This window comes from Dryobates pubescens, chromosome 4 (assembly GCF_014839835.1).
Source record: "Dryobates pubescens isolate bDryPub1 chromosome 4, bDryPub1.pri, whole genome shotgun sequence".
In the NCBI taxonomy this organism is placed as follows: Eukaryota; Metazoa; Chordata; class Aves; order Piciformes; family Picidae; genus Dryobates; species Dryobates pubescens.
In genome coordinates this window covers 2,094,307-2,121,239 of record NC_071615.1, presented here as the reverse complement: position 1 = coordinate 2,121,239, position 26,933 = coordinate 2,094,307, and the positions used below count along the sequence as shown (strand labels likewise).

Sequence of the window (26,933 nt, the reverse complement as noted above, 5' to 3'; positions counted from 1 at the left end):
TTTAGCTTAAGAAACACCACCCCCCTGAATCCCTCTCTGGCAGAAGTAATTGCACTGAAATGGCACAGGGTCACCTCAGCTAACAGCCTTGAGTTGGGGAAACAAAACAAGTCGGCAGGTAAACAGATAAGGGCCAGGTAAGGACTAGGTACGCGTTGCCTCAAAGCCATCCCTTGAGATTACCTCCACAAGAGTCTTTACCTTGAATCCACTCATGATAAACAGCTAGATAATAATTTCATTTCTCTAATAGTGTTTATGTGATTTGTCAAAGTACCATCTCATTAGCTGGCTGCAATAAAAACAAGCTCCTACTTAACGTATGCCAAGGCAGCCTGGGTCCCTCCATGTTCCATGAGCCACATCCTCTCCTCTTCAATAAACACAAAACCGAGACGGAATATGGGCTGCCTTTGCTAGCAATTTCCAACACAAAATCTGAACAGCTTCTCCTCCAGGCAAGGAGCTCATGATTTATGTCCAAAGAGCTGGAAGCTGAAGGCAGGTGATTTCGAGTCACCCAGAACGCGCCGTGTTAATTAATTTTGAGCGTGGGCACAAGAAGCCCTTCCGAGCAGCTCCCCAAGAGCGAAGGGGAAGGGAGATGTGCTCCAGCCACAGGGAACCAGCCTGCACAGCCCAAACTGACTCTTCCAGCCCACAAAACCCACGGAAAAAAGTATTTGTGAGATAATGATTTCTCCAGAGCTCAGCACGGGATAGGGAAGGACCTTTCCAGGTTCAGCCGGGGATGCGGTGGGGATGGCCAAGCACCAGGAGTGACACAGGATGCACAGAGGAATGGGGAGCAGTTGGGACCCACCCAGCTCCTCTGAGCCAATAACACAACCAAATAAAACAATCTCCTGACACTAGGGAAACACAGAGGCTCCTGCTGCACAAGGATTGGGGCTCAGCTCAGGCCCAGCGGGGAGGGAAGTGCTGCTGGATGAGCATCTCCTACACAGGACAGGGAAATATTTTGCCCAGTGTTTTGCCAGATTGTTTTTCCTCATTTTCCATGCCCGGATGACTTGGCCCACCCACAGCCTCCCATTGCACACATCCAGAAAACCACAAACCTCTTATTTTCCTACATTCTTCTGAAGCTCAGAGCGTTTTCTCTGAGCAAAACAGGTCTGATTTTACTCAGGCAGCCCACAGCAGGCACCTTCCCAAACCAACCAGAAGCAAAGGGGGGTGTGTGTGTGTGTGAGTCTCTTGGGTGAGCTGGACCATTCTGCCCACCTCACATCCTCTATTTGCTGATGTATTTTATTTTCTCTGTTACTCACGCACCACTAAAAAAAGCAGAGCTGAGGAGGGAAAGTGCCTGAAGTGTTGTAGACACAGCAGCTTCACTGGAAGAGGTCACCTCCCCAAAAAGACCCATTTGCAAACAAAGTGATCCAACAATAGCACTGCCGATGTTTGCGCTGGCATCCATCTGGGAGGATGAGCTCTGCTGCACCGCGCTGGCCGGCACACACAGACTCCTCTCTTTTAAGTCAATACAGACTGGGGGATGAGGTGTTAGCAAGCAGCCCCGTGGAAAAGGATTTGGGAGTGCTGCTGGATGAGAAGCTGGACATGAGCAGGCAGTGTGAGCTTGTAGCCCAGAAGGCCAATCACAGCCTGGGCTGCATCAAAAGCAGCGTTGCCAGCAGAAGTAGAGAGGCGACTCTGAGACTTTGCTCTGCTCTGGTGAGACCTCATCTGGAGTGCTGTGTGCAGGTCTGGAGCCCTCAATATAGGAAGGACATGGACTTGATGGAGAGGGTCCAGAGAAGGGCCATGAAAATGCTCAGGGGGTTGGAGCACCTCTGCTACAAGGACAGGCTGAGGGAGCTGGGGGTGTTCAGCCTGGAGAAGAAAGGGCTCCAGGGAGACCTAATAGCAGCCTGCCAGTACCTGAAGGGGGCTACAGGAAGGATGGAGAGAGACTGTTTGCAGGTGCCTGTGGTGACAGGAACAGGGGCAATGGCTTCAAACTAGAGAAGGGCAGATTTAGATTGGATATCAGAAAGAAGTTCTTTACTATGAGGGTGGTGCAACACTGGAACAGGTTGCCCAGGGAGGTGGTTGAGGCCTCTTCCCTGAAGATATTCCAGGTAAGACTTGGTGAGGCCTTGGGCAACCTGATCTATTTGGGGATGTCCCTGCTGACTGTGGGGAGGTCAGACTGCATGACCTTTGGAAGCTCTTTCTGGCCTGGACCATTCCATGATTCTGTGATTCTCTAAGCCCTTCCTTTCTCTTTTTGTGCCTCTGTTCCCTCCAGTTATTTCCAAATCAATCCCTGCAGATCCACCATGCTGAGGTCAAGTCCTTCTGAATTTGCTGCTGACTTCAACGCCCTGGGTTAGGTTTTAAACGCAGGGACAAAGCTCTCCGCCTTGGTCACGAGGCATCGCTCCTGCTCTTCAAACCTCTAGCACTGCTGCCAAGTAAGGTCAGTCTGATTAAAAGAGTTAGTCTAGGTGGAATAAAAATGGACATTCTTCAGCAATTGCATCCTATGTAAGAAAAATCCTCTTACAGAACTTCACTGGCTGCAGGTAAAAGGAGACTGAGGTCATCTAATAACTCTGACATTTCTTGCAGCCTCTGATTCACTGCAAAGAGGCTGTATAAAGCTACACCAGAGGTGTCAGCTAACTCCAGCGCGTTCTCACTCTCCTGTACAACCTGTATTTAGTTGAAGATACCATATTCAGGTATCAATGTGAGCACCCAGCTCTGTCATCAGGTCCCCAGCCTGCAGATGCGTGGCCAGCAGGACTAAGGCAGTGATCATCCCCCTGTGAGGGTGAGGCCACAGCTTGAATACTGGCTTCGGTTTTGGGTTCCTGGCAGGAGAGAAGGGGATGGTGAAAGGCCGGGGTGGTGAAAGCAGAGGTCTCTCAAAACAGACATACATTGGCACAGGACCACAGGGCCCCACGTGGAGGAAGATAAAAATCACCAAACCATCTCAGCACCGCCTGGGATCTCGTGTTTGATGTGAGGGTTTCCAGAGCCGGGCAGCATCTTTGCAGTTTGCTCTTGCTAATAGGCTTGCTTGGATTCCAGCTCAGCCCAGCTCATTAGCCACAGCGCCGAATCCAGCGCTAATTCTGGATCACTCCTGTTGCTACAAATAAATAATAAAACTGCCTCCATGCAGGGGCTGTTTTCTTCCTCTCTCCCCCCTAATGCAGGTCTGGTAGCATCTCACGTACCTGTTAATGAAGTCCATTAGACCCAGAGTTTCTCAGCAAGTGAAAAATTACAATCATTAGCCAGTGACTGACGAGAGACACAAGCACCATTTCTGCCCAGGCTGGCAATCACAGTACGCCAAGTACACGTCCCAGCAAGTCCAGCCTTGCTCTCCTGTTCTGTGGTACCCAATGTTCTTCATTAGCATCTCCTATTTTTTTTGTAATAGAGCAAGGCAGCATCCTGCAGGAGGTTGCAATTACATACAACAATTAACCCAGGGAGAAACAGCGACACGGGTCACAGAGGCAGGGTTTGTGGTGGGGCTGTCAGAAGGTGAAGGGGGAGATGATTAGGGACACCTAAAAACCCTGCCTAAAATGGAAAACAGCGCAAGTGGAGGTGCAAAGCGACGGCACGGGAGAGGAGGTATGAGGACTGCTTTGTGATTTTTGGTTTGAATAGCAAAGAAACACAACAATTATTGGTTTTGGTCATAATACCCCAACGACCAGGACCGGCAGGCTCAGACCAGGACTCCCTGTGCTATTTGCAAGCAGCACACAGAGCCAGCTTGGCTTCTCCCAGGGCTGCAGCCGTTCTCTTGCTGCCCTTTTGTGAAATTAGGGTTTAATTCTCGGGAATTAAGTCTGCTAATAAGGACTCCCAACACACCCATCCTCTGGACAGCATGTACTCACTCAACGCTCCCTCAGGGAGGGGGGCACGAGGGAAGAAGGCAGGGGGGGTGGGAAAGAATTAAACCACCTCAGAGAACACAAAATGCAAGGGAAATCTAATCCCCCTTCGCAGAGGAGTGAGAGTTGGCTGGCAAAGAGGCGCTGGCCGCAGCGGGCGCGCGCGGCGGAGCCCGTTGGGGCTGGGGGGCCTCCCGCTGCTCGCCGGATCACGTTCCACGCTCCGTGTTAAGCCTCCCCTGGGAACATTTCCCACGGTGCTGAGGACACACATGTTTGCCACGCTGCTGTCGTCCCGGCGGCCAACAATAGCGAGGGACAGCCTGATCTTTCTGCGAGGCGGCCAGGCGCGCGCTCTGTTCCCCTCTCCTCGGGAAGGAGACGTTCGAACCCCGCGGCACAACCAGTAATAGCAGCCTGAAGGGTTAAATGCGATCAGCAAACCCCTGAGGCTCGCTGGTGTTACCTCCTGGGCTTCCTGTGTGTGTTGATGGCTGTAACCACGTGCCCCATGGTATTCACTGGGTGTAAGGAATCGCAGAATCCTGGAGTGGTTTGGGTTGGAAGGGATCTGAAAGATTCTGGAGGTCTAACTCAAAAGCTGAGTGAATAATTGGTCACTCCCAGACCCAGTGATCTGTCTCCTCCAAGGATGATCTGTCCCCTCCAAGGATGATCCTTTCCCCTTTTGCTGCCCCAAAGTCCAATACTGAGGTGCACATGAGCTCTGCCAGCAGACCTCAAATCTTCTTCCTGCCTTTTGCTCCATGCATTGCACACAGAATTGCACAGAAATGTTCAGGTTGGAAAAGACCCCCAGGATCACCAAGTCCAACCCAGAATCCTACTCTACAAGGTGCACCCCTAAACCCAAGCACCACATCCAAACGACCCATTTGTACCAAAGCCCTGTGTGAAGGTGGATGGGGAAGGCTGAGCAAGCCCTTCCAGCTAAGTATCCTCACACATCCACACCAGGGACCAAAGCCTGAAGGGTACAGGCAGGAGTGTTCTATTCAGTTGGACAAGGCACTCGTTTGGGCTTCCGAGTACATCAGTCTCTGGAAAACGACTGCATGGTGAAATCTCCAAATGAAACAAAATCAGTGCTGCTCTCCAGCCTTGGGAATCAAATGAGTAAGCCTGGAGCCATTAAAATAATGTCCTGGTAAAAATAAACAGGAAAGGGCACTTAGGAGGAATGCGTGGCAGTTAAAAATACTGCATCTCGTCTGAGGTCATCCAGTTTTTAACAGGAACAGCCACGTCTGCCCCAAGGCGATCTGATTTGGTATCGCTCCAGTCCTGATACTGGTGTACACTCTAATCACAGATGGACAGGCGAGTTGTTTTTTTCCCAGTTCAAAATCCTCCTCTGGATTCTGCAGACTGAGCATCTGCTGCCAGACTCACCACAGAAAGCACGGCTCCGAGGGAAGAGGCAGGAATAGGAACATCCAACTACTCCACGGTGGGATCTGGGGTCCCTCCTCTCGTCTCCCAACACGACTGATGAGGAGGATGTTCCAACTTTTCCTTTCTAAAAGGGGCATTTCTACAGCAAAGGAGAGGCTGGAGCCAGAGGCAGTCATGCTGAGCACCAGGCAGGCACAGAGCTGATACTGCAGAAAGGGCAGGAGGCGAGAAAAGTAGGCAGAAGGAGTACTGTAAAAGATCATAAAAGCTGCACATACATTTTCCTTCCCTGAAAATGTCTTTGTGCTTTTATGGCAAGGAGCTGCTACAATTACAGCTTCTTTTATCCTCGGAGCACAAACCAGATAATGAGCAAACCTCCCTCTGCACAAAGGAGGCGACGAAGGCGTTTGGAGAGCCCTGACGGCCAGGCTTCCCCTCAGCAGCCGACAGCAGAGAGAATTGCTAAACCCATCTCTATTTCACCCACTTCAGGGGTGTGAGCTGCTTTTTTCCCTTCCCAAAAGCACAAAAAAGGATCACACCAAATATGGATGGGCCTACCCAGACAGCAAGTGAAAACCCTTCAGCCAGACAAAGCAGCAGCTCACGCTCCCCAACCCGCAGAAAGCAGCCCGTGGCTGCATCATGCCTGATCTGGAGGAGAAGAGAGAGGGAGAAAAAAGGATTTACAAGAGGGGGGAAAAAAACCCACAACAAATACCCAAGCAAGATATTGCTAAATCCAGATGAGTAGGTAATGCACCACAGAGGTTTGTGACTGCAACAACACTCACAGGACTGTGGTTATTCAGTCTGGAGAACAGGAGGCTGAGGAGAGACTTAGTTGTTTTCCACAACTCCCTGAAAAGAGGTTGGAGTGAGGTGGGTGTTGTTCTCTTTTCCCTAGTAACAAGTATGAGAGGAAATGGCCTCAAGCTGCACCAGGGGAGGTTTAGAATCATAGAATCAGAATCATAGAATTGTTTCAGTTGGAAAAGACCTCTAAGATTATCAAGTCCAACCTTCAATCTAAGCCCAGCCATGACCTTAAGTGATGTTCTTGAACACCTCCCTGGCCAGCCTGTTCCAATGCCTCACCACTCTTGCAGTAAAGAAATGTGTCTGGATATCCAATCTAAACCTCTCTTGGCTCAATTTTAGGTTGGACATTAGGAAGAATGTGTTCACTGAAAGGGTTATTGGGCATTGGAACAGGCTCGTCAGGGAGGTGGTTGAATCCCTATCCCTGGAGGTGTTTAAAAGACACAGGCATGTGGTGCAGAGGGACATGGTTTAGCACCAGACCCGGCAGAGAGAGAGAATGCTTGGACTTGATGATCTTAAAGGTTTTTTCCAACCAAAACAATTCTATGATGCTATGACACATGAGAAAATCAAGAGCTCCTGCCAGCCTTCCTTTCCCTGATCCCAAAGGTTGCTGGGAGGTTGGGGGAGTTTGATGAAGCCACAGGCAGCAGCACAGATCTGGAGCTTCCAGCTTTTCTAGAATTCCTAATTCTCTAAGAGACTTGCTCTTCCCTCCCTACACATCAGCAAACATCTAGGTCCAGATGGCTTGGCAGGGAAAAAGAAAATCCAGCAGTAGCTCTATGTCCACAGCTCATATCCTTCTCCAGTGTAACATATCAGCATCAGCTTCCAAAAATCAACTGTTTCTCCCTGGATCAGGGTACAGGGGTTTTAAAGGTCTGTCATCATGCCTTAGAAAGAGGAATTAAGGGAGACAACACAGGAAGGGAGGAGTGCAGATATTTGTTTGCTTTCACTGAGGTGAGGCTCCTTGTATTTACCAAGAACTGGCACCCACCAAGCACTGCTGTGATCAGGCTGCGGAACTATCTGGTTTCACACTCAAGAAGGCAAGGATGTGGGATGCTCCTGCCAAAGGCCATTTCCAGCTACTCCTGTCACTGGAGACACAACATGGGTGAAAGGAAAAGAGGGGGTTTGCTTTTACTGATTTACTAATCTACTTTACTACCCATTTGCTACTGCCCTCGTGAGCAACCGGAGCTAAGTGTGCCCTTGGAGTCCATCAAGGGGGAAGAAAACAGGGAAAATGAGGATGTATTTCCTTTGGGTTGCCAACCCTGTGTGCCACCAGCCTGCCACTAACTGGACCCAGCACCTCCCTTGTGAAGCCCCAACACCTGCCTCTCCACCGTAAGTCTCCAGGCACGTGGAAGATGCAATTGCACGGTGACGGAAGCTGGGCAGTGAGTCTTAAGGAAAATACTTCCCAAAAGCACCCAGAAGACTGTGTGCCTCTGCAGAGCTTCGTCAAAGCAGCCTATTTTGGGAGATCCCATCCTGGGAATTGGGCAGGCTTCTGCTAAATGGTCTGAGCCATGGTACAGTGGGAAACCACCCAGCTTACGTCTGTGGCTGCGGCAGGAACGCAACCCAGGACGCCCCCAGACAGCCGGTGGTGTCCCAGGGGAGCTGATGGATTTCCCAGCTCAGGGCTCCAGCAGCTCCCAGCCCCAGGGCTACACACAAACACTACCAAAGCCCAGGGCCACGTGGGACTTCCATGCCTCCCAGTCTGGGTAAATCATACTACTTTCTTTTTGAGCTCTAACTGCATTTTTTGCCTTGTCCCATGGGACAGAGGTGGGCACAGACCTGTCATGTCATAGAATAACCTCTTTGGGCTGCACCTCAGCAGCAGGAGGAAGTGTGTATCAATGCTTATAAATACTGAAGGTGGGTGTCAAGAGGATGGGACCAGGATCTTTTCAGTGGTGCCCAGTGGCAATCAGGGGCACCAGGCACAAACTGGAACCCAGGAAGTCCCTTCTGAACATGAGGGAAGAAAACCTTTGCTGTGAGGTTGCTGAAGTCCTGGAGCAGGCTGCCCAGAAAGATTGTGGAGTCTGCTTCTCTGGAGAGATTCCAAACCTGCCCAGACATTGTGCTCCTGGGCAAGCTGCTGTGGGTGCCCTGCTTTAGCAGAGGGGTTGGACTGGATGATCTTCAGGGGTTCCTTCCAACCCTCACTATGTTTGGACTCTGGGATTCTGTGACTGTGTGTTTAGCAGCAGCATGGCAGGATAGGAATGGACTGGGATGGAGAGGAAAGGGCCTCTCCCAACTCGTAGGGTGTGCAGATAACTCTCTGACGCATCTGGAAGCAAGACTCCTGACTTGAGTGTTTTCATCTTTTGTGCCTGTGCTGACATTCCAGCAAAGCTGCCAGCAGCCTGTGGTTTATTTTTAAAACACTAAACAAGAGAAGTAGAGCAAATACAGCAAACACCCTGGGTTTCCAGGGGAGCATTCTGCAGAAGCTAAAAAAAGGAGGTTGGCCATGAACCACAGGAGACTGCGAGGTGAGAGACAGATTCTGACCTCGCTCGGTTTAGAGCGATGCTGAGCAGGCACCAGCTGCAACCCAAAGCCACTCTAGGGATGGGCATGGAAACGTCACAGCCACCCAAGCACATCCTGCTTTGGCTGGTACCTGTGCATGGTGGCTGCTTGAATGATTAGCAGGAGCACTGAGCTCCTGCCTGGCTCAACACACAGATGAAACATCTACAGGAAAGATACTGAGTTGCTGCAGCACCTCCACAGGAGGGAAACAGAGCTGGTGAATGGCCTAGAGAACAGGTCTGGTGAGGAGCAGCTGAGGGAACTGGGCTTGTTTAGCCTGGAGACAAGAAGGCTGAGGGGAGACCTCATTGCTCTCTGCATCTCCCTGAAGACATTGGAGTGAGGTGTATCAGGGGATGGAATGAGAAGAAATGGCCTGAAATTGCACCAGGGGAGGTTTAGGTTGGATATTAGGAACAATTTCTTCCTTGCAAGAGCAGTCAGGCACTGGAACAGGCTGCCCAGGGAGGTGACAGTCACCATCCCTGGAGGTGTTCAGGAAATGTTTGGACATGACACTTTGGAATGTAGTTTAATGGCCATGGTGGTCTTAAGTTGGAGGTTGGACTTGATCTTGGAGGTCTTTTCCAACAGAAACAATTCCAGGATTCTATGATCTCAGCTCACAGCTGCCAGGCCAGGCAGGGCTCCATGATCCCCACTGCTGCAGGCAGCTCAGCCTGCAAGGACATCATAAAAAGACATTTCACGGCTTCTTAAAGAGGATTGAGATGAAAACACCACCAGCCCTAGCTGGGAGGCTGCAGGGAAGCAGGGTTGGGATGAAGGATGTGGCTCTCCCTCAAGGTGACAGAGCTCCTAATTGTGTCACTCCAGCCGGCAGGCCGGGGGATGCGACCCACTTTTGGCACCCGTTACGCAGCTCACAGCGGTGCCAACAAGCTGGAAAACGCTAAATTTAGGAGCTCCACTGTCACAGTTGGCCACACCTGGCCAGGACTCACTCTGAGACAACTGGAGAATCGATGCCATCCGCTCATCATGCGTTACAGCATCGCTGCAAAGCCTTCACTGTCTGAGTGGGAAGCGTTACCAAGTCACTTGGAATAAAATTGCCACTAAATGCTGTTTGGGGGAGAAGAAAGAAGATAAAGAAGAGGGGGGGGAAAAAAAGAGGGGGGGGGAAGGCAAAAAAAGGAAAAAGGGCAGCAAATCCTTGCTCTTTCACAAGCATTGTAGGAAATGAAAACGGCTATTGCTGCCTGGCAGAGAGTCCAATTACGACTAATGTGCGTTCTCTCCCTGCACAAAGGATGAAAGGCATCAGAGCTGGTGGTGACATTTTCAGACCAGAGATGTAAGAGCGAATCCAAACCTCCTTGCAAGCCCAGCTTTACCCCAATAAAGAAATGCTTTCTGCAGTCAATTGCCTTGCAGCGTGGCTTGAAGCCCTGCCATTGATCTAGCATCTGTTATAAGCAAATCATCATCATCGCTGTGCCGTGGCTTCTACAAGGGGATCTGAAAGCACCTTCCAGAAGATGGTTGAGGGCTGTTTTGCTGCTCTCAACCACTGTGGCAGGCAGGCAGAGGTTTGCAGGTGATTCCACAAAACTCTCACAGAATTGGAAGGCCAGAAAATACCAATAAATCACTTGGACTCCTTCATCTCCCAACCCTGTAAAGTTCAGCTAAGTGAAGTGTGATCCCTGCGAGGCTCTGCCTGCAGCTCCAGCCCTCACACAGCCATTTCATGCCCTACAATCTCCTTTCCCCACTGAGGTGCCATCAGGCCACCACTTAATCTTTGCCTTCTGCAAGACAGACAAGGATGGCTACTGAACCACTCCAGCACCAGACAGTGAAAACTGCTGAAGTCCCCCCCAGCATCAGGCATTTTTCTCCAGTCCCCATAAGGTCTCCTGGAGTTTGGCTCACTGAGGTCTGTATCCTGACAGCTCCTGAACTCCTGGCCACGTCCCAGCAGTGCGGAGAGGTTTTGGGCCAGGCACCTTCCTCCAAGCTTAGCAAGAAATGGTCAGAGGGAGGTGAAATCAGACTGCCAGCTCCTGCAAACTCCCCCCTCCCCGCTGGTGCAAGCACTTTTTATCCACTTGGCAGATTCCTCCAGTCTCCAAAGAAGGAGGAAAGGATGGGAAATTAAAAATAAATGAACCAAGAGATACACATCCATCAGGAGCCAGGCGTTGTCAGCCCAGGTCCCTGTGCAACTACTTCTTTAATCAAAACCTCATGCAGTTTAAACACTTGACAGAAGCCTAGAACAGAGATCTTGTTACCCTGAACAGGAAAAGCTGCAACCTTGAAGGATAAAAATCACAGCTTGTCTGATGGGGTCTATTTTCTTTAAAATCAGGCTAAATTCCGCCGAGCCCTCTCCTAACCGTGACAGATTCCTGCAAGGGTGCCTGGGGGGGTCACCAGAGGTGAGAGGAGGGCCAAGCTCTTGGGTGGCAGCTGAAGATGTGCCATTTCTACATCAGTCTGTGACGCCAGCTGTACATTTTTAAGAGGCTCAAATCAAGACAAAGGCTGCTGATGGATGTGCTCCCCACTTCAAGCTCACTGGCGTGGTGACCAGCGTCAGACTACCTGGCTCACGGCTGCGCCACTTAGCTGTTCAGAAACCTTCCAGCTTGCTGCAAACTCCCCGAGTGCCAAGGCTCAGCCAGCTCTTGAAATCCTCCCTCATCAGGTTATCTGCCTCCCCTGGCTTGAAAATGTTTGTCCTCAAGGAGTTGTTATTTAATATCTTCCCTAGTTACCGAAGGATGGGAAGTTTCTCCCCTCGCTCTGCAGCTTTCCAAACACAGATGGGATTTATTGAGGTTCCTGCTGCTCTGACCTCATTAACATTTCATGGCATGGCTCCAGCAACGCACCTACTCCTTGCCAGGTGCCCATCAACAGCCCCACAGCAGTTCAGGTCTGGCTGTGTTGAACATCCTTGAGGAGTTTTAAATGACCTCACCCCTAAAACAGCTCCAGTGCTGTGTTTTGGGGCCTTGCCTGCACTGCATCTCATACAGGATCATGGCTCCCAGCAGCTCCTTTTGTAAGAGCCACAGTGGGTGGGAAAAGAGACAACACAAGAGGAGAGAGGAAAAAAAACAGAGAATAGTGCAGGAACACATCCAAACTGTGCCATGGACAATGTAACCTGGGGGACCACCCAGGGACTAGCGGGATTTTAATTGGCATGGAGAGAAGGAAGCAGAAGAGGGATTGCAAGCCCTCAGTTTGGTTGGGAAATGCAGCAGACAGCCCCAGGTGAGACAGTCATGGTACCCTCTGGCACCTCTTGCAGGGAGGAGGGTGGGAATTGGAAGTTGGGAGGCTATTTCTGGTGAGCTTTTCTCCCCTGTGGAGAACAGGAGGGAGCATCAGCACAGCCTGGCTGGAGTCCTGCAAATTGCCCCACTTAGGCTCTGCTCCTCTAAATTGCTCTCTTAACCAAAGCCTGTAAATTGACCTGAGGAGCATCAGGGTTTTCTCCAGAGACGCTCCTGTGCAGCTTCTGGACTTCATGCTTCATCCCCAAAGTCTGCAGGTTTTTATCCCAAAGAGATATGCTTGGTGCTTAGCAGGGTAAACACCTCACTATGCTGGAGGCCTGGAGATGTGCCTCTCCACTGGCCAAGCACCACATGGAGCCAGGGTTTCCCCTCCACATATTTATTTAGAGGCACTGCACAGCGAGGACAGCCCGGCGCCAAACTTTGCAAGAAGCAGACCTGGCCAGAGTTCAGCAGAAACAGGGAATTAAGACACTGAACCAAATCAATGCATCCAAATTTCTATCCAAATCAGGAATTTCATGCACAGGAAGGTTTTTGAGCAGGGTCCCACATTACTTCTTAAGCACAGAGAGCAGAGGATGCTTGGCACTGCATAGGAATCCAGGCTTTGCACTAAAGCTCTTGCAAAGCAATTCAGATGCAGAAGCTATCTCAGCTGCTGGGAAGGAACTCAAACAGCAAAAGACAAAGGGAGCCTGTGCAGGGATGGAGAGAAGGAAAGAAGAGCTGCTGGCTAGGTGCAGGCAACACTGATCACATGGAAAGAAGGATGGGGATGAGTAAAGGAACCAGGTCAGGGGAAATCCAGGAATGGCTGCGGCTACTCCTGCTAAAACACACCCAAACAGCAGGCACTTGGCACTTGCTCAAGGCTGCAGGTCCCACAGCTCTCCTGCAAAAATCTTCCAGCAGTGTCTGGTATGAGCCCCACACCAGGACTGGCAAAGCCTGAAAACCCCAGGCACATGGTCAGAGCAACAGTATGGACAGAGGCACAAGGACTGCAAGAGTCACCCAGCCCACTACAGCCAGGGGAAACCTCTAGTGCCACTCTCACCTCCCTAGAGCTTTCCACCAACACACCAGCTCAGGCTGCTCACTGCACACCCATGCAGAGATGCCTTCTGCTCCTGGGCACAGGCCCTGCACATCTTGCTTGCAGTGCCACCTGCCGCCAACAGCTCTTCAGACGCTGGAAGGGGACAACAGCAACGCTGAGCAATGAACTTCCCGCTGTTACATCAGCTCTCTCCCCGTGTCCTTTAGCAGCAGCCAAACTCCTGATCCAAAAAGCAATGCTATTTCCCAAGCTGCAGGCATCCCACGGATGGCAGGCATAGCAGCAGATGCTAATAAAGCACAGGAGGGTTTTCTTCCTTTCCCTTTAATGCAGTTTGTCACTGGAGCAGGTCTCTCTCTCTCCCCACAACCCTCCCCACCCTCCCCAAAGAGACCACATCCTGAATCTTCTTATTCATTGATTCTTTATGCTACATGATGACTCCACAGTCGAAATGATGTGGCATATTCCAGCTCCCATTTCAGACACCGTGAGACTTGTTAATAAGGAGTTGCATGAAAAATTAGGGAGGCTGCAACAAAGAGCTCCGGCGGAGGTTTCCAAAGTGACTCACAGCCAGGAGAGCTTCACTTTCCAAAGCCCAGCAGGAGACAATCTCAAGAGCCACCACGCTCAGAGAGAGCAGAGTCCTCCCCCTCTGGAAAAATAAAACCTTTTTAAGGAGGCTTCCCCAGGGTGAGAGACCCTGCAGGGAGGTTTGGCAGGTGGCTCTGGGAATCTTGGCTGAGACAACATCCCATTGCCATGAGCACTCACAAGGAAAAGTTTCACCCCAGACCTTGGCTGTGCTGCTGAGGGTGCTGCATGGTGGGAGCCACCTCGTGCTGCTGCCAGCCTGGGCTCCCAGCTTGTCACATTGGCCCTGCAGGGCTCCAGCATGGGGCTGCCAATGATTCTCCCTGTTCTGGAAGCGAGGTAGCTTAAGGGCAGCAGAGACTCTCCCAGTGCTAAGGCACCCGCAGGGAGGGCAAGCATCACCCCTGCACAGGTATCCCTGCTCCTGCTTTGGGCTGGCTTGCTGCCAGCCCTGCAGCTCTTTGACAGACTCTGAATCACAGAGTCATAGAATCACAGACTGGTTTGGGTTGGAAGGGACCTTTAAAGGTCACTTAGTCCAATCTCCCTGCAGTGAGCAGAGACATCTTCAACCAGAGCAGGTTGTTCAGTATGATGGAGGAGGTATTTCTTCAGGTTAACTTCTGGCTGATTGGGTTTGCTTCCTGCCATCCACACAACCATCTGCCACATATTTCAAGGGGAAACAGCAGGCAACATATCCAGTACAGCCAGCACCAGGAGCTAATGCCATTTATACTGAGTCCCAGCCATGACCAGTGCCTAGCTGCTGGGGTGGGAAATGTGACAGAAGGTGGCTGAAGAACAGGTTTTATGTTCCCTCTCCCAAGCTGAGCTCCTAATTCCTTCTGCATCCTGAGCTGCCTCCTGCCTCCCCCTCCTCTGTGGCACCCATCACAGAGACCCTCAGCTCCAGGCTGAGACATGGCTCCCTGCTCACCCACTTCTGACACCTAATAGCTGAGCCTCGTTTGTCCCACCCAGCCCAGCATAAGTCCCCAAAAGAGTTTTTTTCCTCCAGCATGGTCCAAAGGAGATCCCTGGCAAAGGAAAGCTAAGCTTAATGGAGTGACCAGTGTGCAGGTGGTTCTTACCACATTCCAGAAGAATGGGTTGAAGGCAATGGAGAGGACAGCTGCAATGAAGGCAGAGTCAGTCACGTCCACGTAGCCAAAGAACCTTGCCATGGCTCTCACATCCACCTGGGGGGGAGGAGGGAGACAGTTACTGAGGGTGTGAGCTTCCATGGGGGCCCAAATATGAGGCACTTTACCTTAAACCAAACACATCAGCTGCCCTGCAAGAGCAGATGAATCTTTTAATGGCCCCATCAATGCTGCCATGGCTTACAAAGTGCTGTCACGAAGGATGGGGACTCCTCCAAGCTGCTTCCCCACACACACAGAGGGCACCAGGATCTCAGGGAGCCCCATGTTTGCAGCTGTGCCCAGGGCACAGGCACTCTGAGGGTGAGCACCAGTGCTGCAGGGAGGGCAGCTGGCACCTGCTTTCAAGATGCAGGAAAGGGAGCACCATTTCCCTGTGTCCCTGGGGATGGAGGACTGTCCCAGGGATGCTGGCCTGTGTGGAAATTCCAAGCAATGAACTGTGTCAGCCTCAAACTTGCTTTCCACAGAGTCAGAGTGATGCAAATCCTCTCCTCCATGAAAGGGAAGCACTCACCTTGCAAGAAGCTGCAAAACACCTTCCTGTCTTAATGACAACAACAAAGCCCTTAAAGCTGCTGCTTCTCTCCCTTTCTCTGTGTAAGAAAGAGAGATTTTTCCCAGGACAGCTCCCTGACATTGTCAGCATTTTTATGTGCAAGAAGCCATGCTGCTTCTCCCTCCCCCTCCCTCTCCCTGCAGTGGTATTTGGATCAAAACCAGCCTTAGCCTCTTTTTTTGTGTGTCCAAAAGCTCTGAAAACAAAAGACAAAATAGCCTAGCCCAAGCTCTTCCCTTGCTTGAATCAAAATCAAGACAACATCAAGACGTGGAAGGCTTTTGCTTCCCAAACACAGCTGTGTTTGTAAGTTCTTTGGATGCCAGGGTACAGGAAAGGCTCCAAAAGGCATTGGCTCCACCTCGCCTGTCCAGGAGAGAAATTCCCAATGGCTTTTCACAGGTTCTTGGAAAGAACCAGAACTCAGCAGGATTTATGGAGAGGCTCTGCTAAACCTGCTATCTTTCCTAGCCAAGAGCCAAGGGCCTGGGAATGGCTCCTGAGCTGTGCCAGGGCACATCTAGCCACTCTGGGTGTTTCCTGCACAGCTGTGGTCATCTGCTGCCCCAGGGAAATGGGAGGGTGCCCAGAAGGTTCTGGCTGCCTTCAAACCACCCCAGTCCCAGTTCCCATGGGTTCTTCTATGCAAACCCTCAGGACACAAGTACTGCTGAGGAATGAAGGCAACAGCCCCCAGGGCCTGATCCTGATCCACCTCCTTCTTTTCCCACCCTCCTCAGCCTTTCCTCCCCTTCCTTCCATGCCTTTCACCATCACACCTCAGCTCTTCAAACTGAGAGCTGTCAGGCAGTACCCTGGGCACCCAGACAGCTGCTGGCACCGAGGCTGAACTGTCTCATCCCACTTTAATCGCAAACCCATGGGACCAGGACAGCTTCTCTCCTCTCACTTCCTCTCACAGCCCTGAGCACACCGCTAGCACGGGATGAACAAAAGCTTCTTCCTGACCTACAAACTCCTGTCCGGCAACATCCTTAACATTGCATTCACCTTCTTTTCTCCTCCCGACAACCAAATTCACTGCTGCCAGCGGGAGGCAGATTGGCCTGTGTCTAGCATGTGCTTTTAGGGATAAAAGGGAGGCCAATCAGGAGGAGTTACCTCTGCAAACTGCTGGGCACAGAGCGTTCAACTTTGCCCCTTCCTCTTCAAGGGGTGAGAAGTAACATGGGGGAAGTAACAGAGGCACACACTTGCCCACAGCTGCAAAGCCGTGGAGTCTCCCTCTCTGGACACGTTCAAAACCCACCTGGATGCATTCCTGTGCAGACTACCCTGGGTGATCCTGCTTTGGCAGGGGGGTTGACTCGATGATCTCTGGAGGTCCCTTCCGACCTCTAACGTATTGTGATATGAAACTGTGATATGGAAGTCTGGGAGGGCAAGAGCTGCACAGGCACCTGGGAATGACCTATATGGGCACTTGGGGGAGAGCTGCATGGGCATTTGGGCAAGACCTGCACCAGCACCTGGGTGAGAGCTGCATGGGCACCTGGGTGAGAGCTGCATGGGCACCTGGGCAAGACCTGCACCAGCACCTGGGTGAGAGCTGCATGGGCACCTGGGTGAGAGCTGCATGGGCACCTGGGCAAGACCTGCACCAGCACCTGGGTGAGAGCTGCATGGGCACCTGGGTGAGAGCTCCATGGGGACCCAGGCAAGAGCTGCACATCCACCCGGGCAGGACCTCCAGGGGCACCTGGGTGACCAGTGGCAGCACCCATGGGACTCCCATGTGGTGCCGGTGAAGCTCTTGCCACATGGCCACAACGTGCCACTGCGGTGTGGGGGCAGCAGGCCGGGGGCAGCGGCAGGCGCCCCTCGGGCACGGCGCACGGAGCATCCCCAAGGGCCGCCGCACCTGCGGGCTGAGCCCAGGGGGTGTCTTGCTGCCAGCCCTGCGGAGCCCTGCGACGGCACCGGGCGGTGGGGAGGTCCGGCCCGGGGCTGCCCCTCGCAGCCCGACGGCAGCTCCTCGGGTCGGGCCTCTTCCCGGCGCTCCCCGCCCGCCCCGCGGCCCCGCCGGTACCTGGCCGTAGTCCAGGCCGCCCAGCCCTTCGCAGCACTCCCGTGGGAACGGCCGGCCCCCGCCCGCCGCCGCCGCCCGCCGCCCCGCTCCCGGCCCGGGCCGCCCCGCCATGGCGCAGGGCCGGGGGGCGCCCGGACACCGCCTCCGCCGCCGCCTCCCCCGCCCGGGGCCGGCCGGTGGCGCTGACGGGAAGCGTCGTCACGCCTCCGCCGCCGCCGCTGGCGGGGCCCCGGCACGGCGCGGGCGAGCCGGGCCCGGCGGCAAGGCCGCGCCCGGGCCCGAGGCAGCGGCCCGAGGCACCGGCGGAGCACTGACCTCGCCGCGGAGCCCGGCCGCCTCCGTCGTGGGCTGCGAGCGTCTGGACTTCGACCCTGCCCGGTGACAGAACCGGGCCCCGGCGCGGGTCAGCCTCCAACCCCCCCGGAGCGGAGCGGGGCGGGCGGGACGGGGCTCCCCCCACTTACACCCGGGGTCGGGTCTTCGCCCCACCGGGCAGCACCGGGCGGGCGTGGGAGGGAGAAGCACCGAGCTGCGGAGAGCGGGCGGGAAAGAGAGGGCCTGCGGCAGGGCAGAGACGCGACCTTGCCTGTCCCCTGCCCGTCTCCCTGCCCGTTCCCCTGCCCTGCCAGCCCCCCTGCCCAGCCAGCCCCCCTGCCCATTGCGCTGCCTGCCCCCTTGCCTGCCCCCTTGCCTGTGCCTCTGCCCATTCCATCTCCTGTCCCCCTGCCTGTTCCCCTGCCAATTCTCCTGCCTGTCGCCCTTGCCTGCCCTCCTGCACTGAGCCTCTGTCTGTTCCTTGCCCATCACCTGCTCATTCCCCTGCTTGTCTCCCTGCCCATTCCCCCTGCCCATCTTCCTGCCCACGTTCAGCACTCACATCATGGTTAGGGTGAGCAAAGCAGCCCCACTGATTTCCTAGCTGTGCTAATTAAATGTTGCTTGCTCATTATTCTCATTCCAGGGCAGAATGTAAAGCCATCAAGTCTGGATCTATTCTGAGGACAGTTCATTGCAGCTTGCTGCCTCCAGCAGGTGTAGAGTTGTTTGGGGGTTTTATTGCTGTTGTTATTCCTGCTATCTTTTTCTCTTCTTCACTCCTCTTTAGGATATTTCTCATTAACACACCTTGGGGACTACAGTCCTAGTCCTGCCTATTCATGGGAAATCAGGTAGCACCATCCCCACAGACCTCTGAGGGTCTCTGCATGGACCACCTGCATTTGCAGACTCTCCTCTGAGGGAAAATAAATGTTCTTCCACAAGGAGTTTGCTGTGAAGGAAGCCTCATGGGTGAGCTGCACGTGTTGCCCACAGAGGTCTCATGGGAGCGAGGAAGGGATGGGATGTCCAAGCACTTGTGCCCTGGCAGGCAGCAAACCCTTGCACAAGTGACAGCTGGTGAGAAGCCTCCATCCAGTAAAATACCATTCATGGAGGCTGCGCTGCAGGAGACCCAGGGGATTCCAGCTATGGACCCCACAGGAAACCATCTTGTCCTGCTGCTCCGAAGCACTCCCTGCAGCAGCACATCCCCACCTGCCCCTACTGCGGGGTCAGCTCCTGTGCTCAGGGTGCTGGCACGGGGCTGGACCCTCTCCTGCCGCAGTCCTACCACGTTCACCAAACAACTGGCAGTGGTGGTTTGCTTTGGGGTAAGGCTCAGGCAAAGGCGCCGGGGGAGGGAGCAGCATTCCCTGCGGATGATCTCCAGCTGCTTCCGGCCTCTTCTCCCTCGCGCCGGATAATTTTGCTGTGCCGAGTGTGTAATTATCGCCTCTGTCATCTCCCAGGCTGGGGCATGGGAGCAGATGGGAGGATGTTTATTTTTGTGAGTTCCACCAGCTGGGTGCTTGGGGCAGCAGGGAGGGTGAAGGAGACATGGTGGCGAAAGCAGCGATGGTATTGTTCAGAGAGAGGGAAATGGTTCCCCAGAGAGAGAAACCTTCTCTGAACCATCCTCCCTCCTGCAAGGGGAGGATGTCATGGTGCTGCCAGCACTGCCAGCTGGGAGAGGACAAATGCTGTGGTGAGCTGGGAGGAGGAATGGGACAGAGAGGGGGTAGTTGGTGAGGAGGTGCAGAGGGTTGAGTTGTCTCCCTGGCTCCTTGCGCAGTGCCAGCAGAGCTAGGCTGTCTGTACACATCTGTCCTCTCACCTCACATTGGGAGGCACCCAGCAAAGGCATCTGCTGCAGGACCCAGTGCCCCACCACCAGCTCAGCTGTGTTTTGGGCAGGGACTCACACTGGTGCTCCCACGCTGTTCCCACTGCCAAATCCCCTGGCCAGGGAACATTTTCCACGTAAGAGGGGCGCGGGGTGTTTGTGGTGGCACCAGCCTCTATCCCACCTCGGAAACATCCCAGCAGCTGTGAAGGAGACAAAGAGGGCTTTCTGCAGGGCTGGATTTTCCTTTGTGTCCCCATCCCTCCTCTTCCCATGGCCTGCCTTTTATTCAGCTCTCTGCTTCTGAGCACTGGGCTAAGGAAGAGGGCACTGCCCTCAAGCTTTCCCAACCCCCTTCTCAGCCTGAACACCCTCCAGCACCCTTTGAAATCCCGCCACAGGCCCAGGAGGTTACCTATAAATATGGAGTTGCAAACTCTTGTGTGGGTAGTGAGCACTTAAAGTCAGTCCTAAAGATGGGGGGAGGACCAGGAGCTGGCTCACCAGTTGGCAGCTGTTCGTGGCACACGGGGCTGGTGCAGCTGCCATTGCTTCTGACATCTGCTGCAGTGACACTGGAAGCTTTCCATGCCTTCAGCACATTTGTTGGGTGCAGCTCAGCATGGTCTGGTGAGGAGTGCTTGCTGGTGGTGCGGCAGCAGGATACTGAGGCTCAGCAAGTTGCAGTTTGCTCAGGAGTGTTTCAAACAGAAGGAGACCCAGGGGACTCCCAGCTCATGGAAATCCAGGGCAGGGAGCACTGTTGGGTGGCTTTCCTTTAGAAATGGGATATTGGCTGGGAAGCTGCAACCAGGTCAGCTTCAGCACATCAGAGGGACAGCTGTGTCTATGACCAAGAAGAACTTTCCAGACCAAAGCATTGGTGTTCTTGCTGAGAAAAAGCTAAAAAGGGGACAAAGCACCCACAGCTTGCAGATGACTCAGGTGACTCTTGCTGCCATCCCCTGCAAAGCAGGACAAGCTCATCAGTGCCCACACTTGCCTGTAGCTCCTTTACCACCACCCTGCCATCACTGCAGCCAGGCCAACTAGAATTCATGGTTGTCCAAGCAGTGGTGGTCACCACAAAGGGCTGGTTTTGACTTGACAGTCCTGGTTTCTGGTCTCTGATTTTGTAATCTGCCAGGTCCCACCCCAGCTGTGTCACTCAACAGGGGTCCCATGGGTGCAGCATGAGCCTGGGGCTTTTTTCTCTGTCTCTTGTGTCCCTTTCCCCATGGGCTGTGTCACAGTCCACACATCCAAACCTGAAATGAAGCTGACCATGGAGGCTTTAACCCTTGCAAACATGCTAGGACTTGGACATGGGTCACAGAGATCAAGGACAGAACATCAAAGCAGACAAAGCTAGAGAGAAGTAAATAACCCTGGAGCCCAGAGCTGAAACCTGGGGCAGAAGCAGCCGAACCACAGACCCTCCGCTCCTGTCCTGGTAAACAGGTTGTCACCAGTGGTGCAGTGCTGCAATCCAGCCCTGCAGTCCTGGTGGAAATCTTCTGGTGTTTGTGCTGGAGGTTAGCTCTATTTATATTCTGATGAATGATTTACTGGAGTAATTGGCACGCAGCTCCCCTATTACAGATCATAAAGAATTAATCGTGAGATTTTCAATGCTCCCCTATCAATTTTATTAGGCTTGATTGAACGTGGTGGATTTGGAACATATGGTCTGTGAGGCAGGCTCTGCTCCCACTTACACCCTGCTTAATGCTGGGGACTCGCTCTGCTGCTGATCCCTGTAAATCCAGAGAGGCAGCTGCTGCTGCTTTCCATGCCCCAACTGTTCCTTGCATTCTCTTAAATGCCCAGAGATGCAGAGAGCAACCAAGATCAGCTCCATGCACCTAAATTCTCCAGGAGCCTGAGATGCTCCCAAACTGCTAGCCAGGCTGGGAAGAAGTTGCTTTGCTTCCAGCCCCTCCGTGTTAGCAGCATGAGCCAGAAACTGCAGCCAAGTGCTGAGGAGCTGGAGATCTTGCCCCTAGAGCAGGTGTCCAACAACAACCCCTGTGAAGGGGACATGTAGCAGCATGGGAGGCTTGTGGCTGCTGGAAGCTGAGGATGCCTGTGTTGGCATCAGGATGTCCTGCCAGACAGGTTTGCCCACAGGAGGTGCTCTCTGAAAAGAGTTAGCAACAAGAAGTCAGCCACAGGAGCAAGATGACACATCCCTGCCCCAAAGCAGCAGCGTGGTGTGACTCCCCGGAGCAGAAACCTCCTGAAAAGCTGTGTCCTCTCTGTGGCTGCCTTCATGCAGAGAACCAGGAAAGCCTCCAAAAGCTCCACGTGGAAGGTTCACAGTCCTTCCCAAGCTTTTTTTTCCCTTTGCCTGTGGGTGTTGTTCTCATGCTGGCTTATCTGTGGAGTCGTGATGCAGGGAAGGGCACAGGTACAGGGCCCTGCTCCAGCTCATGGGCAGTGCTCACCCCTGGGGAAGCTGTTCCCTCGGTGTTCCCAGTAACTCCACCAGTTTCTCAGTCACTGTTTACAGGAGGCAATGGGAACTTGGGGTGTGGATGGAGCTGGTTGCATAAGCCCAGCCTAACCTGAACCAGCCTTGCAGAGCAACCAGTCTGGCACAGCCACAGCCCACGTCCCCATCTGCTGTCTTGAGCAGCTGCATTCAAGGGCACCGAGAAGTTACTGCCAGGAACTCTTGGCAGGAGCCAACGAGGAAACCTGCCTCCAGGGAGAGCTGATGTGGGGAGGGCAACCAGAAATACAGCACAGGACAGAGCAGGATCTGTCCTTCCTGCAGCGAATAACAACAGCCCCTTCACACTCAAAACATTCTGTGTGTACAGTTTGTGTGCTGGTTTGGGAGCAGTCTGGGCAGGACTCTGCACATGGGTCTTGACAAGCATCACTGGGACAACCCCTGGTATCAGCATGGGCTGGGGGATGGAAGGATTGAGAGCAGCCCTGTGGAGAAGGACTTGGGGTTACTGGTGGGTGAAAAGCTGGACATGAGCTGGCAGTGTGTGCTTGCAGCTCAGACCCACCTGTGACCTGGGCTGATCCCCAGCAGTGTGGGCAGCACATTGAGGGAGGGGATTCTGCCCCTCTGCTGTGCTCTGCTGAGATCTTATCTGCAGTGCTGGGTCCAGCTCTGGAGTACTCAGCACAGGAGAGACATGGACCTGTTTGGACCTGGCCAGAGGAGGCCACAGCAATGCTAGGAGGGCTGTGAGGCCAGGCTGAGAGACTTGGGGTTGTTCAGCCTGGAGAAGAGAAGGCTCCAGGGAGACCTTCTTAAGGCTTTTCAGTACTTAAAGGGGGTCTAGGAGAAAGATGGGGAGAGACTTTTCAGCTTGGCCTGTTGTGGCAGGACAAGGGGGATAGAAGGAGGTTCAGACTAGATGGAAGGAAGATATTTTTATGCTGAGGGTGGTGAGGCTCTGGCCCAGGTTGCCCAGAGAGCTGGTAGATGCCCCATCCCTGGAACCATTCCAGGGCAGGTTGTTTGGGGCTCTGAGCAACCTCTCTAGTTGCAGATGTCCTTGCTGACTGCAGAGGGGTTGGATTGGATGCCCTTCAAAGGTCTCTTCTAACCTAAACCACTCTCTGATTCTATCATCAGTGCTCTCCAATCTCCTGGGGCTGCTTCCACTCTGCCCTGCCTGGGCTGCCTGCACCTAAACCAGCTTCCAAGGCCTTACTGTGTCTATACTTCTGGGTGAAAACCCCTCAGGAATCCCCCAGGCTCTGGGATCCCCCCAGCCAACTCCAGGCACACCTCACCTTATTCCAGATACACAGGGTCTCGCCTCGCTGCTCTGCCCTGGCAAAAGCCACAGCTGGCATTGCTCTGACCCAGGACATTGTGCCCTTTTCACACATCAGTGGGGAGAACTGCTGGGGGAGGGGACAGACACAGAGGCACTAAGGGACATCTTTCCAGCCTCAGCCTGCTCCCAGGGAGCTCCAGAGCCCCATGGTGGTGGTGATGTGGGGAGGAGCAGGCTCCCTCCAACTGAAGCCACGTTGTTGGAAGAGCTTCCTGGCATCTGCACTCTGAGCCCAGTGGAGACAACGTTTAGGGAAGGATTCAGAACAGCTTCCCCACTCCCCGAGGCTGCCTTCATCACCAGCATGTCTCTAATGAAGCCAAGGCTTTACTTTCTGGGATCAATGAATCCACTGATCGTGACCTGTCTGCTAAGTGGGAAATCAGGTCTCTCCCTCCCCGAACTCGTCTGAGCTGGGCTCAAGCAGCAGGCTCTGTCCCCAGGGCACTTCGTGGTGCTTAATTGCAAAGCCCGTGTCTGATTAGAGAGCAGCAGTGAGGGCGTGCAGGAGCCCTCGCTACCGCAGCCCAGCAAAGCAGCCGCTGCTCACCCAGCCTGGGAGACGGCTGCGAGGAGGGAGGATGTTTTGGGGCTCCAGAAGGGTGGAAATCCCTCTGGCTTTCTCTTCTTCAAGAGGTCCTGACTCTGCACAGCTGGCTGGAGGGCTTATTGCCAATCTGCTCTCCCCCCAAAGCCCTAAATCCCCCAAACCACTTAAATCCTTCCAAAGTACCTTTCACGGGGACAGATGCTTTAAGAGAAGCTGAGGCTTCCCAAAGCAGGAGGCAGCTGAAAAGGTCACTGCTACTACATCCCCTGGTCACAAGCATATGCCATGCCCGAGGTGGGAAACAACCCCCATTGCCCCCTGGGTCCATCCAAAGAGGCTGGACAGCTTTTCCCAACCTCTCTGCACCTACAAACCACCCTCTGCACCCCCAGCACCTTTGTGCCTATGGTGCAAACTGCAGGGAGGTGCAAACTCCAAACCACCTCCCTGCACATCACCAGCCCAAGGATTTGAGGCATTGCTCCAGACACATGCAATTAGGATGCCCCCATCAGCTGAGCAGCCAGGTTTGGGGTTTTGAGACATCAAAATGCTCGCTGCAGCAGGGAGGATGAAGGGAGCTGAGTCACAGCGCACAGCACCACCTCCATAGCCATCTCTCAGCACCTCCGTGGCCATCTTTCATCTCTCCCTCTGGCTTTTCCCAGGCAATCAGCCTTGCTCTCAGATGTGACACTCAGGAGGGCTGTGGAGAGGAAAAAGCCCTCCTCAAGGACTCAGCGGGGGGCAAAGCCTGCCACTGGGGGCTGCTTCGTGCCGTGCGTGATGGCCCTCACAGCAGGTTCCCAGCCCCAGTGCTGCAGGGAGCAGGGCTTGAGGCTTATCTGGGGCATCAGCCCTTCCCTGAGCAGTCCCTGAAAGCTGCAGGGATGTCCTCTGCCTCCAGCCTCAAACCACCCAGGGAGCTCCTGGGGAAGGGCTGACTTGAAGGTCTCAGACACAAACACACACTCGTGGGGGCCAAGGAAGAGGTTTTCCATGGGGTCATGCAAGTTTATCCTGAGGAACCACAAAGCCAGCTATAAATACCTCCTCAGAGCAGCACTCCCCCTCTGCTTTGATGTTTTGCTGTTATTTACTTCAAACCCACTCCTGCTGCTGTTATTTTTATCTTTTCTTCTTCTCCCCCCTCTGCTTTTTGTGGCTGTTTGTGAGCTGCATCCCAGAAGCATCTCAAAAGGAAGAGGGAAAGAAAGTTGAGTCACTGGGAGTACAGTTGGGGACCCTGGGAAGAAAGTTGAGGACCCCAGGAAGAAGATCAAGGACCCTGGGAATAAGGCTAGGGACCCTGGTATGACAGAGTCCCCATGACCAGTAAGCTGCCTGGCTCCCAGCAGGAATTTCCTCCCTCCATCCCAGTGATATATGACAGGCAAGAGCTCTGCCCTTGTGTCCCACCAGTGAGGGGCAAAGCAGCCCCCAGAGCAGGGAGCTCCTCTGCTCTGGGAATTGCAGTGCCCCAGGCTGGACTGACCTTAAAAGCAGAAGGGGTGCAGAAGCCCAGCAGAACCGTTCCCACCTTCTCCCTGGTGCCCCCCAGGGCTTTCTGCTCCACTCCCACCCAGCCTTTGGCCAGAAACTCTCCTCTGCTGGGATGAACTGGTTCCACTCAGCTGCAACCCAGGAGCTCTGCCAGCTCCCAGCAAGCCCAGCTCCCTGTGCCGGTCACAAGGTGGCAAGTCCCTGTAGAACTAATGTGGGCAACCAAAAGTGCTTCCAACCGCGGGAATGGGGATAAATGGAGTCTCCTCTTGCTCCCCAGCCGTGTGCAATTGGCAGGAAATTTGTTTCCTGTGATACCAAAACCCTGCCAGAGCCAAGGGAAAGCAGGCAAGCGGCTCAGAAATTAATGAAAGCGGAGGCGCCGTGAGTAGTCACAGACGAGCTTCATTCCCTTAAATGAATTAAAACTCCATCACTCCTCACCACCATGAGCCCCAGGCTCCAAACTGCTGCAGCAGAATGGGAGGGTGAGCCGTGAGCACCAGCAAACCCTACCAACCAGCTCCACATCAGGCACGGGGTGCAGGGGCCTCCTGCCTCAGCCCCTGGCCCTTCCCAAATGGTGCATCCAGGTTTCCCTGCCGTGTCCCTCCCTGTAAGCAGACTGGGAGCCGGGGGGGGGGCATTGCTGGGGGCCATTGCTGGGTGCTGATTGAAGTTGTTTCAGCAAAAAGAAGCTGCTGGAGGCAACTTTTAAATTCTATCCCTTCACCCTTTCAGCAAGATGAGGAACACTGAGCACAAACTGAGCCTTGCATTGCAGGAAACAGAGCCTGAAACAAAAGGTCTGAGGCTTCCTCACCTAACCCAGAGCAGACAGTTTACCTGGTTTAAGGTTTGAGGTCTTTAATCCCCTGATTGCTAAAGACAAGATGCTGTCCCCACTCCCTCCTCCTTCTCACACTTGGAGAAGTGTGGGAAGTTTCCAAGTTTGGTCTGGAAGCACCTAAAAACCCAGCTGTCCCCTTTGCCAGGGTGCCTGCCTGCAGCATTGCCCTCTTGCCAAGACTTGGGGTTTTTTATGCTGATCCCCATAAAAAGAACAATTGCTGGGCTGTGGGTCACTGCCTGGGTCAGGCTGCAGAGGCTCCACGCCAGCTCCAGCCGTCGGGACAGATGTTTTCTGCTGCAGTTTGTTGTTGCTGGTGGGGATCCCCTGGGGTCCTGTTTGGACATCAGCTGCAGGGAGAAGAAATTTAATCCAAAGGGCAGAGAGGGAAGGAGGAGAGGCTGGAGCAGTGCTGGGAGCGTGGGGTGGACCCAGCACCCACCGGCTGCAGCCCTATGGCGGGGCATGGGATGTGGGCACAGGAGGGGTGGGAGGACACAGCCCGTCTGGAAGCATGGCTGGAGTAGGAGTAAGGAAGTTTTGCTGGCAGATGAATTCAGTGAGAGCTGCCATGAATTCTTCAGTATGGGGAAAACTTTCAATCTCGAGAGGCTGCTCCTTTCCAAGGTC

At 53.7% G+C, this 26,933-nt stretch overlaps 1 protein-coding gene across 1 annotated transcript in view; it reads right to left on the bottom strand.

Moving 5' to 3' along the window:
- PEMT (phosphatidylethanolamine N-methyltransferase) overlaps positions 1 to 17,551 on the bottom strand; it is a 49,946-nt gene extending 32,395 nt beyond the window's left edge. The window contains exons 1-2 of the mRNA XM_054180287.1: positions 17,428 to 17,551; positions 14,747 to 14,854 (exon numbers count right to left, since the gene is read on the bottom strand). Of these exons, the coding sequence (XP_054036262.1) occupies positions 14,747 to 14,854; positions 17,428 to 17,538 (219 nt within the window). The 5' untranslated portion in view covers positions 17,539 to 17,551. The remainder of the gene's footprint in view (positions 1 to 14,746; positions 14,855 to 17,427) is intronic.
- Positions 17,552 to 26,933: the final 9,382 nt, after the last annotated feature.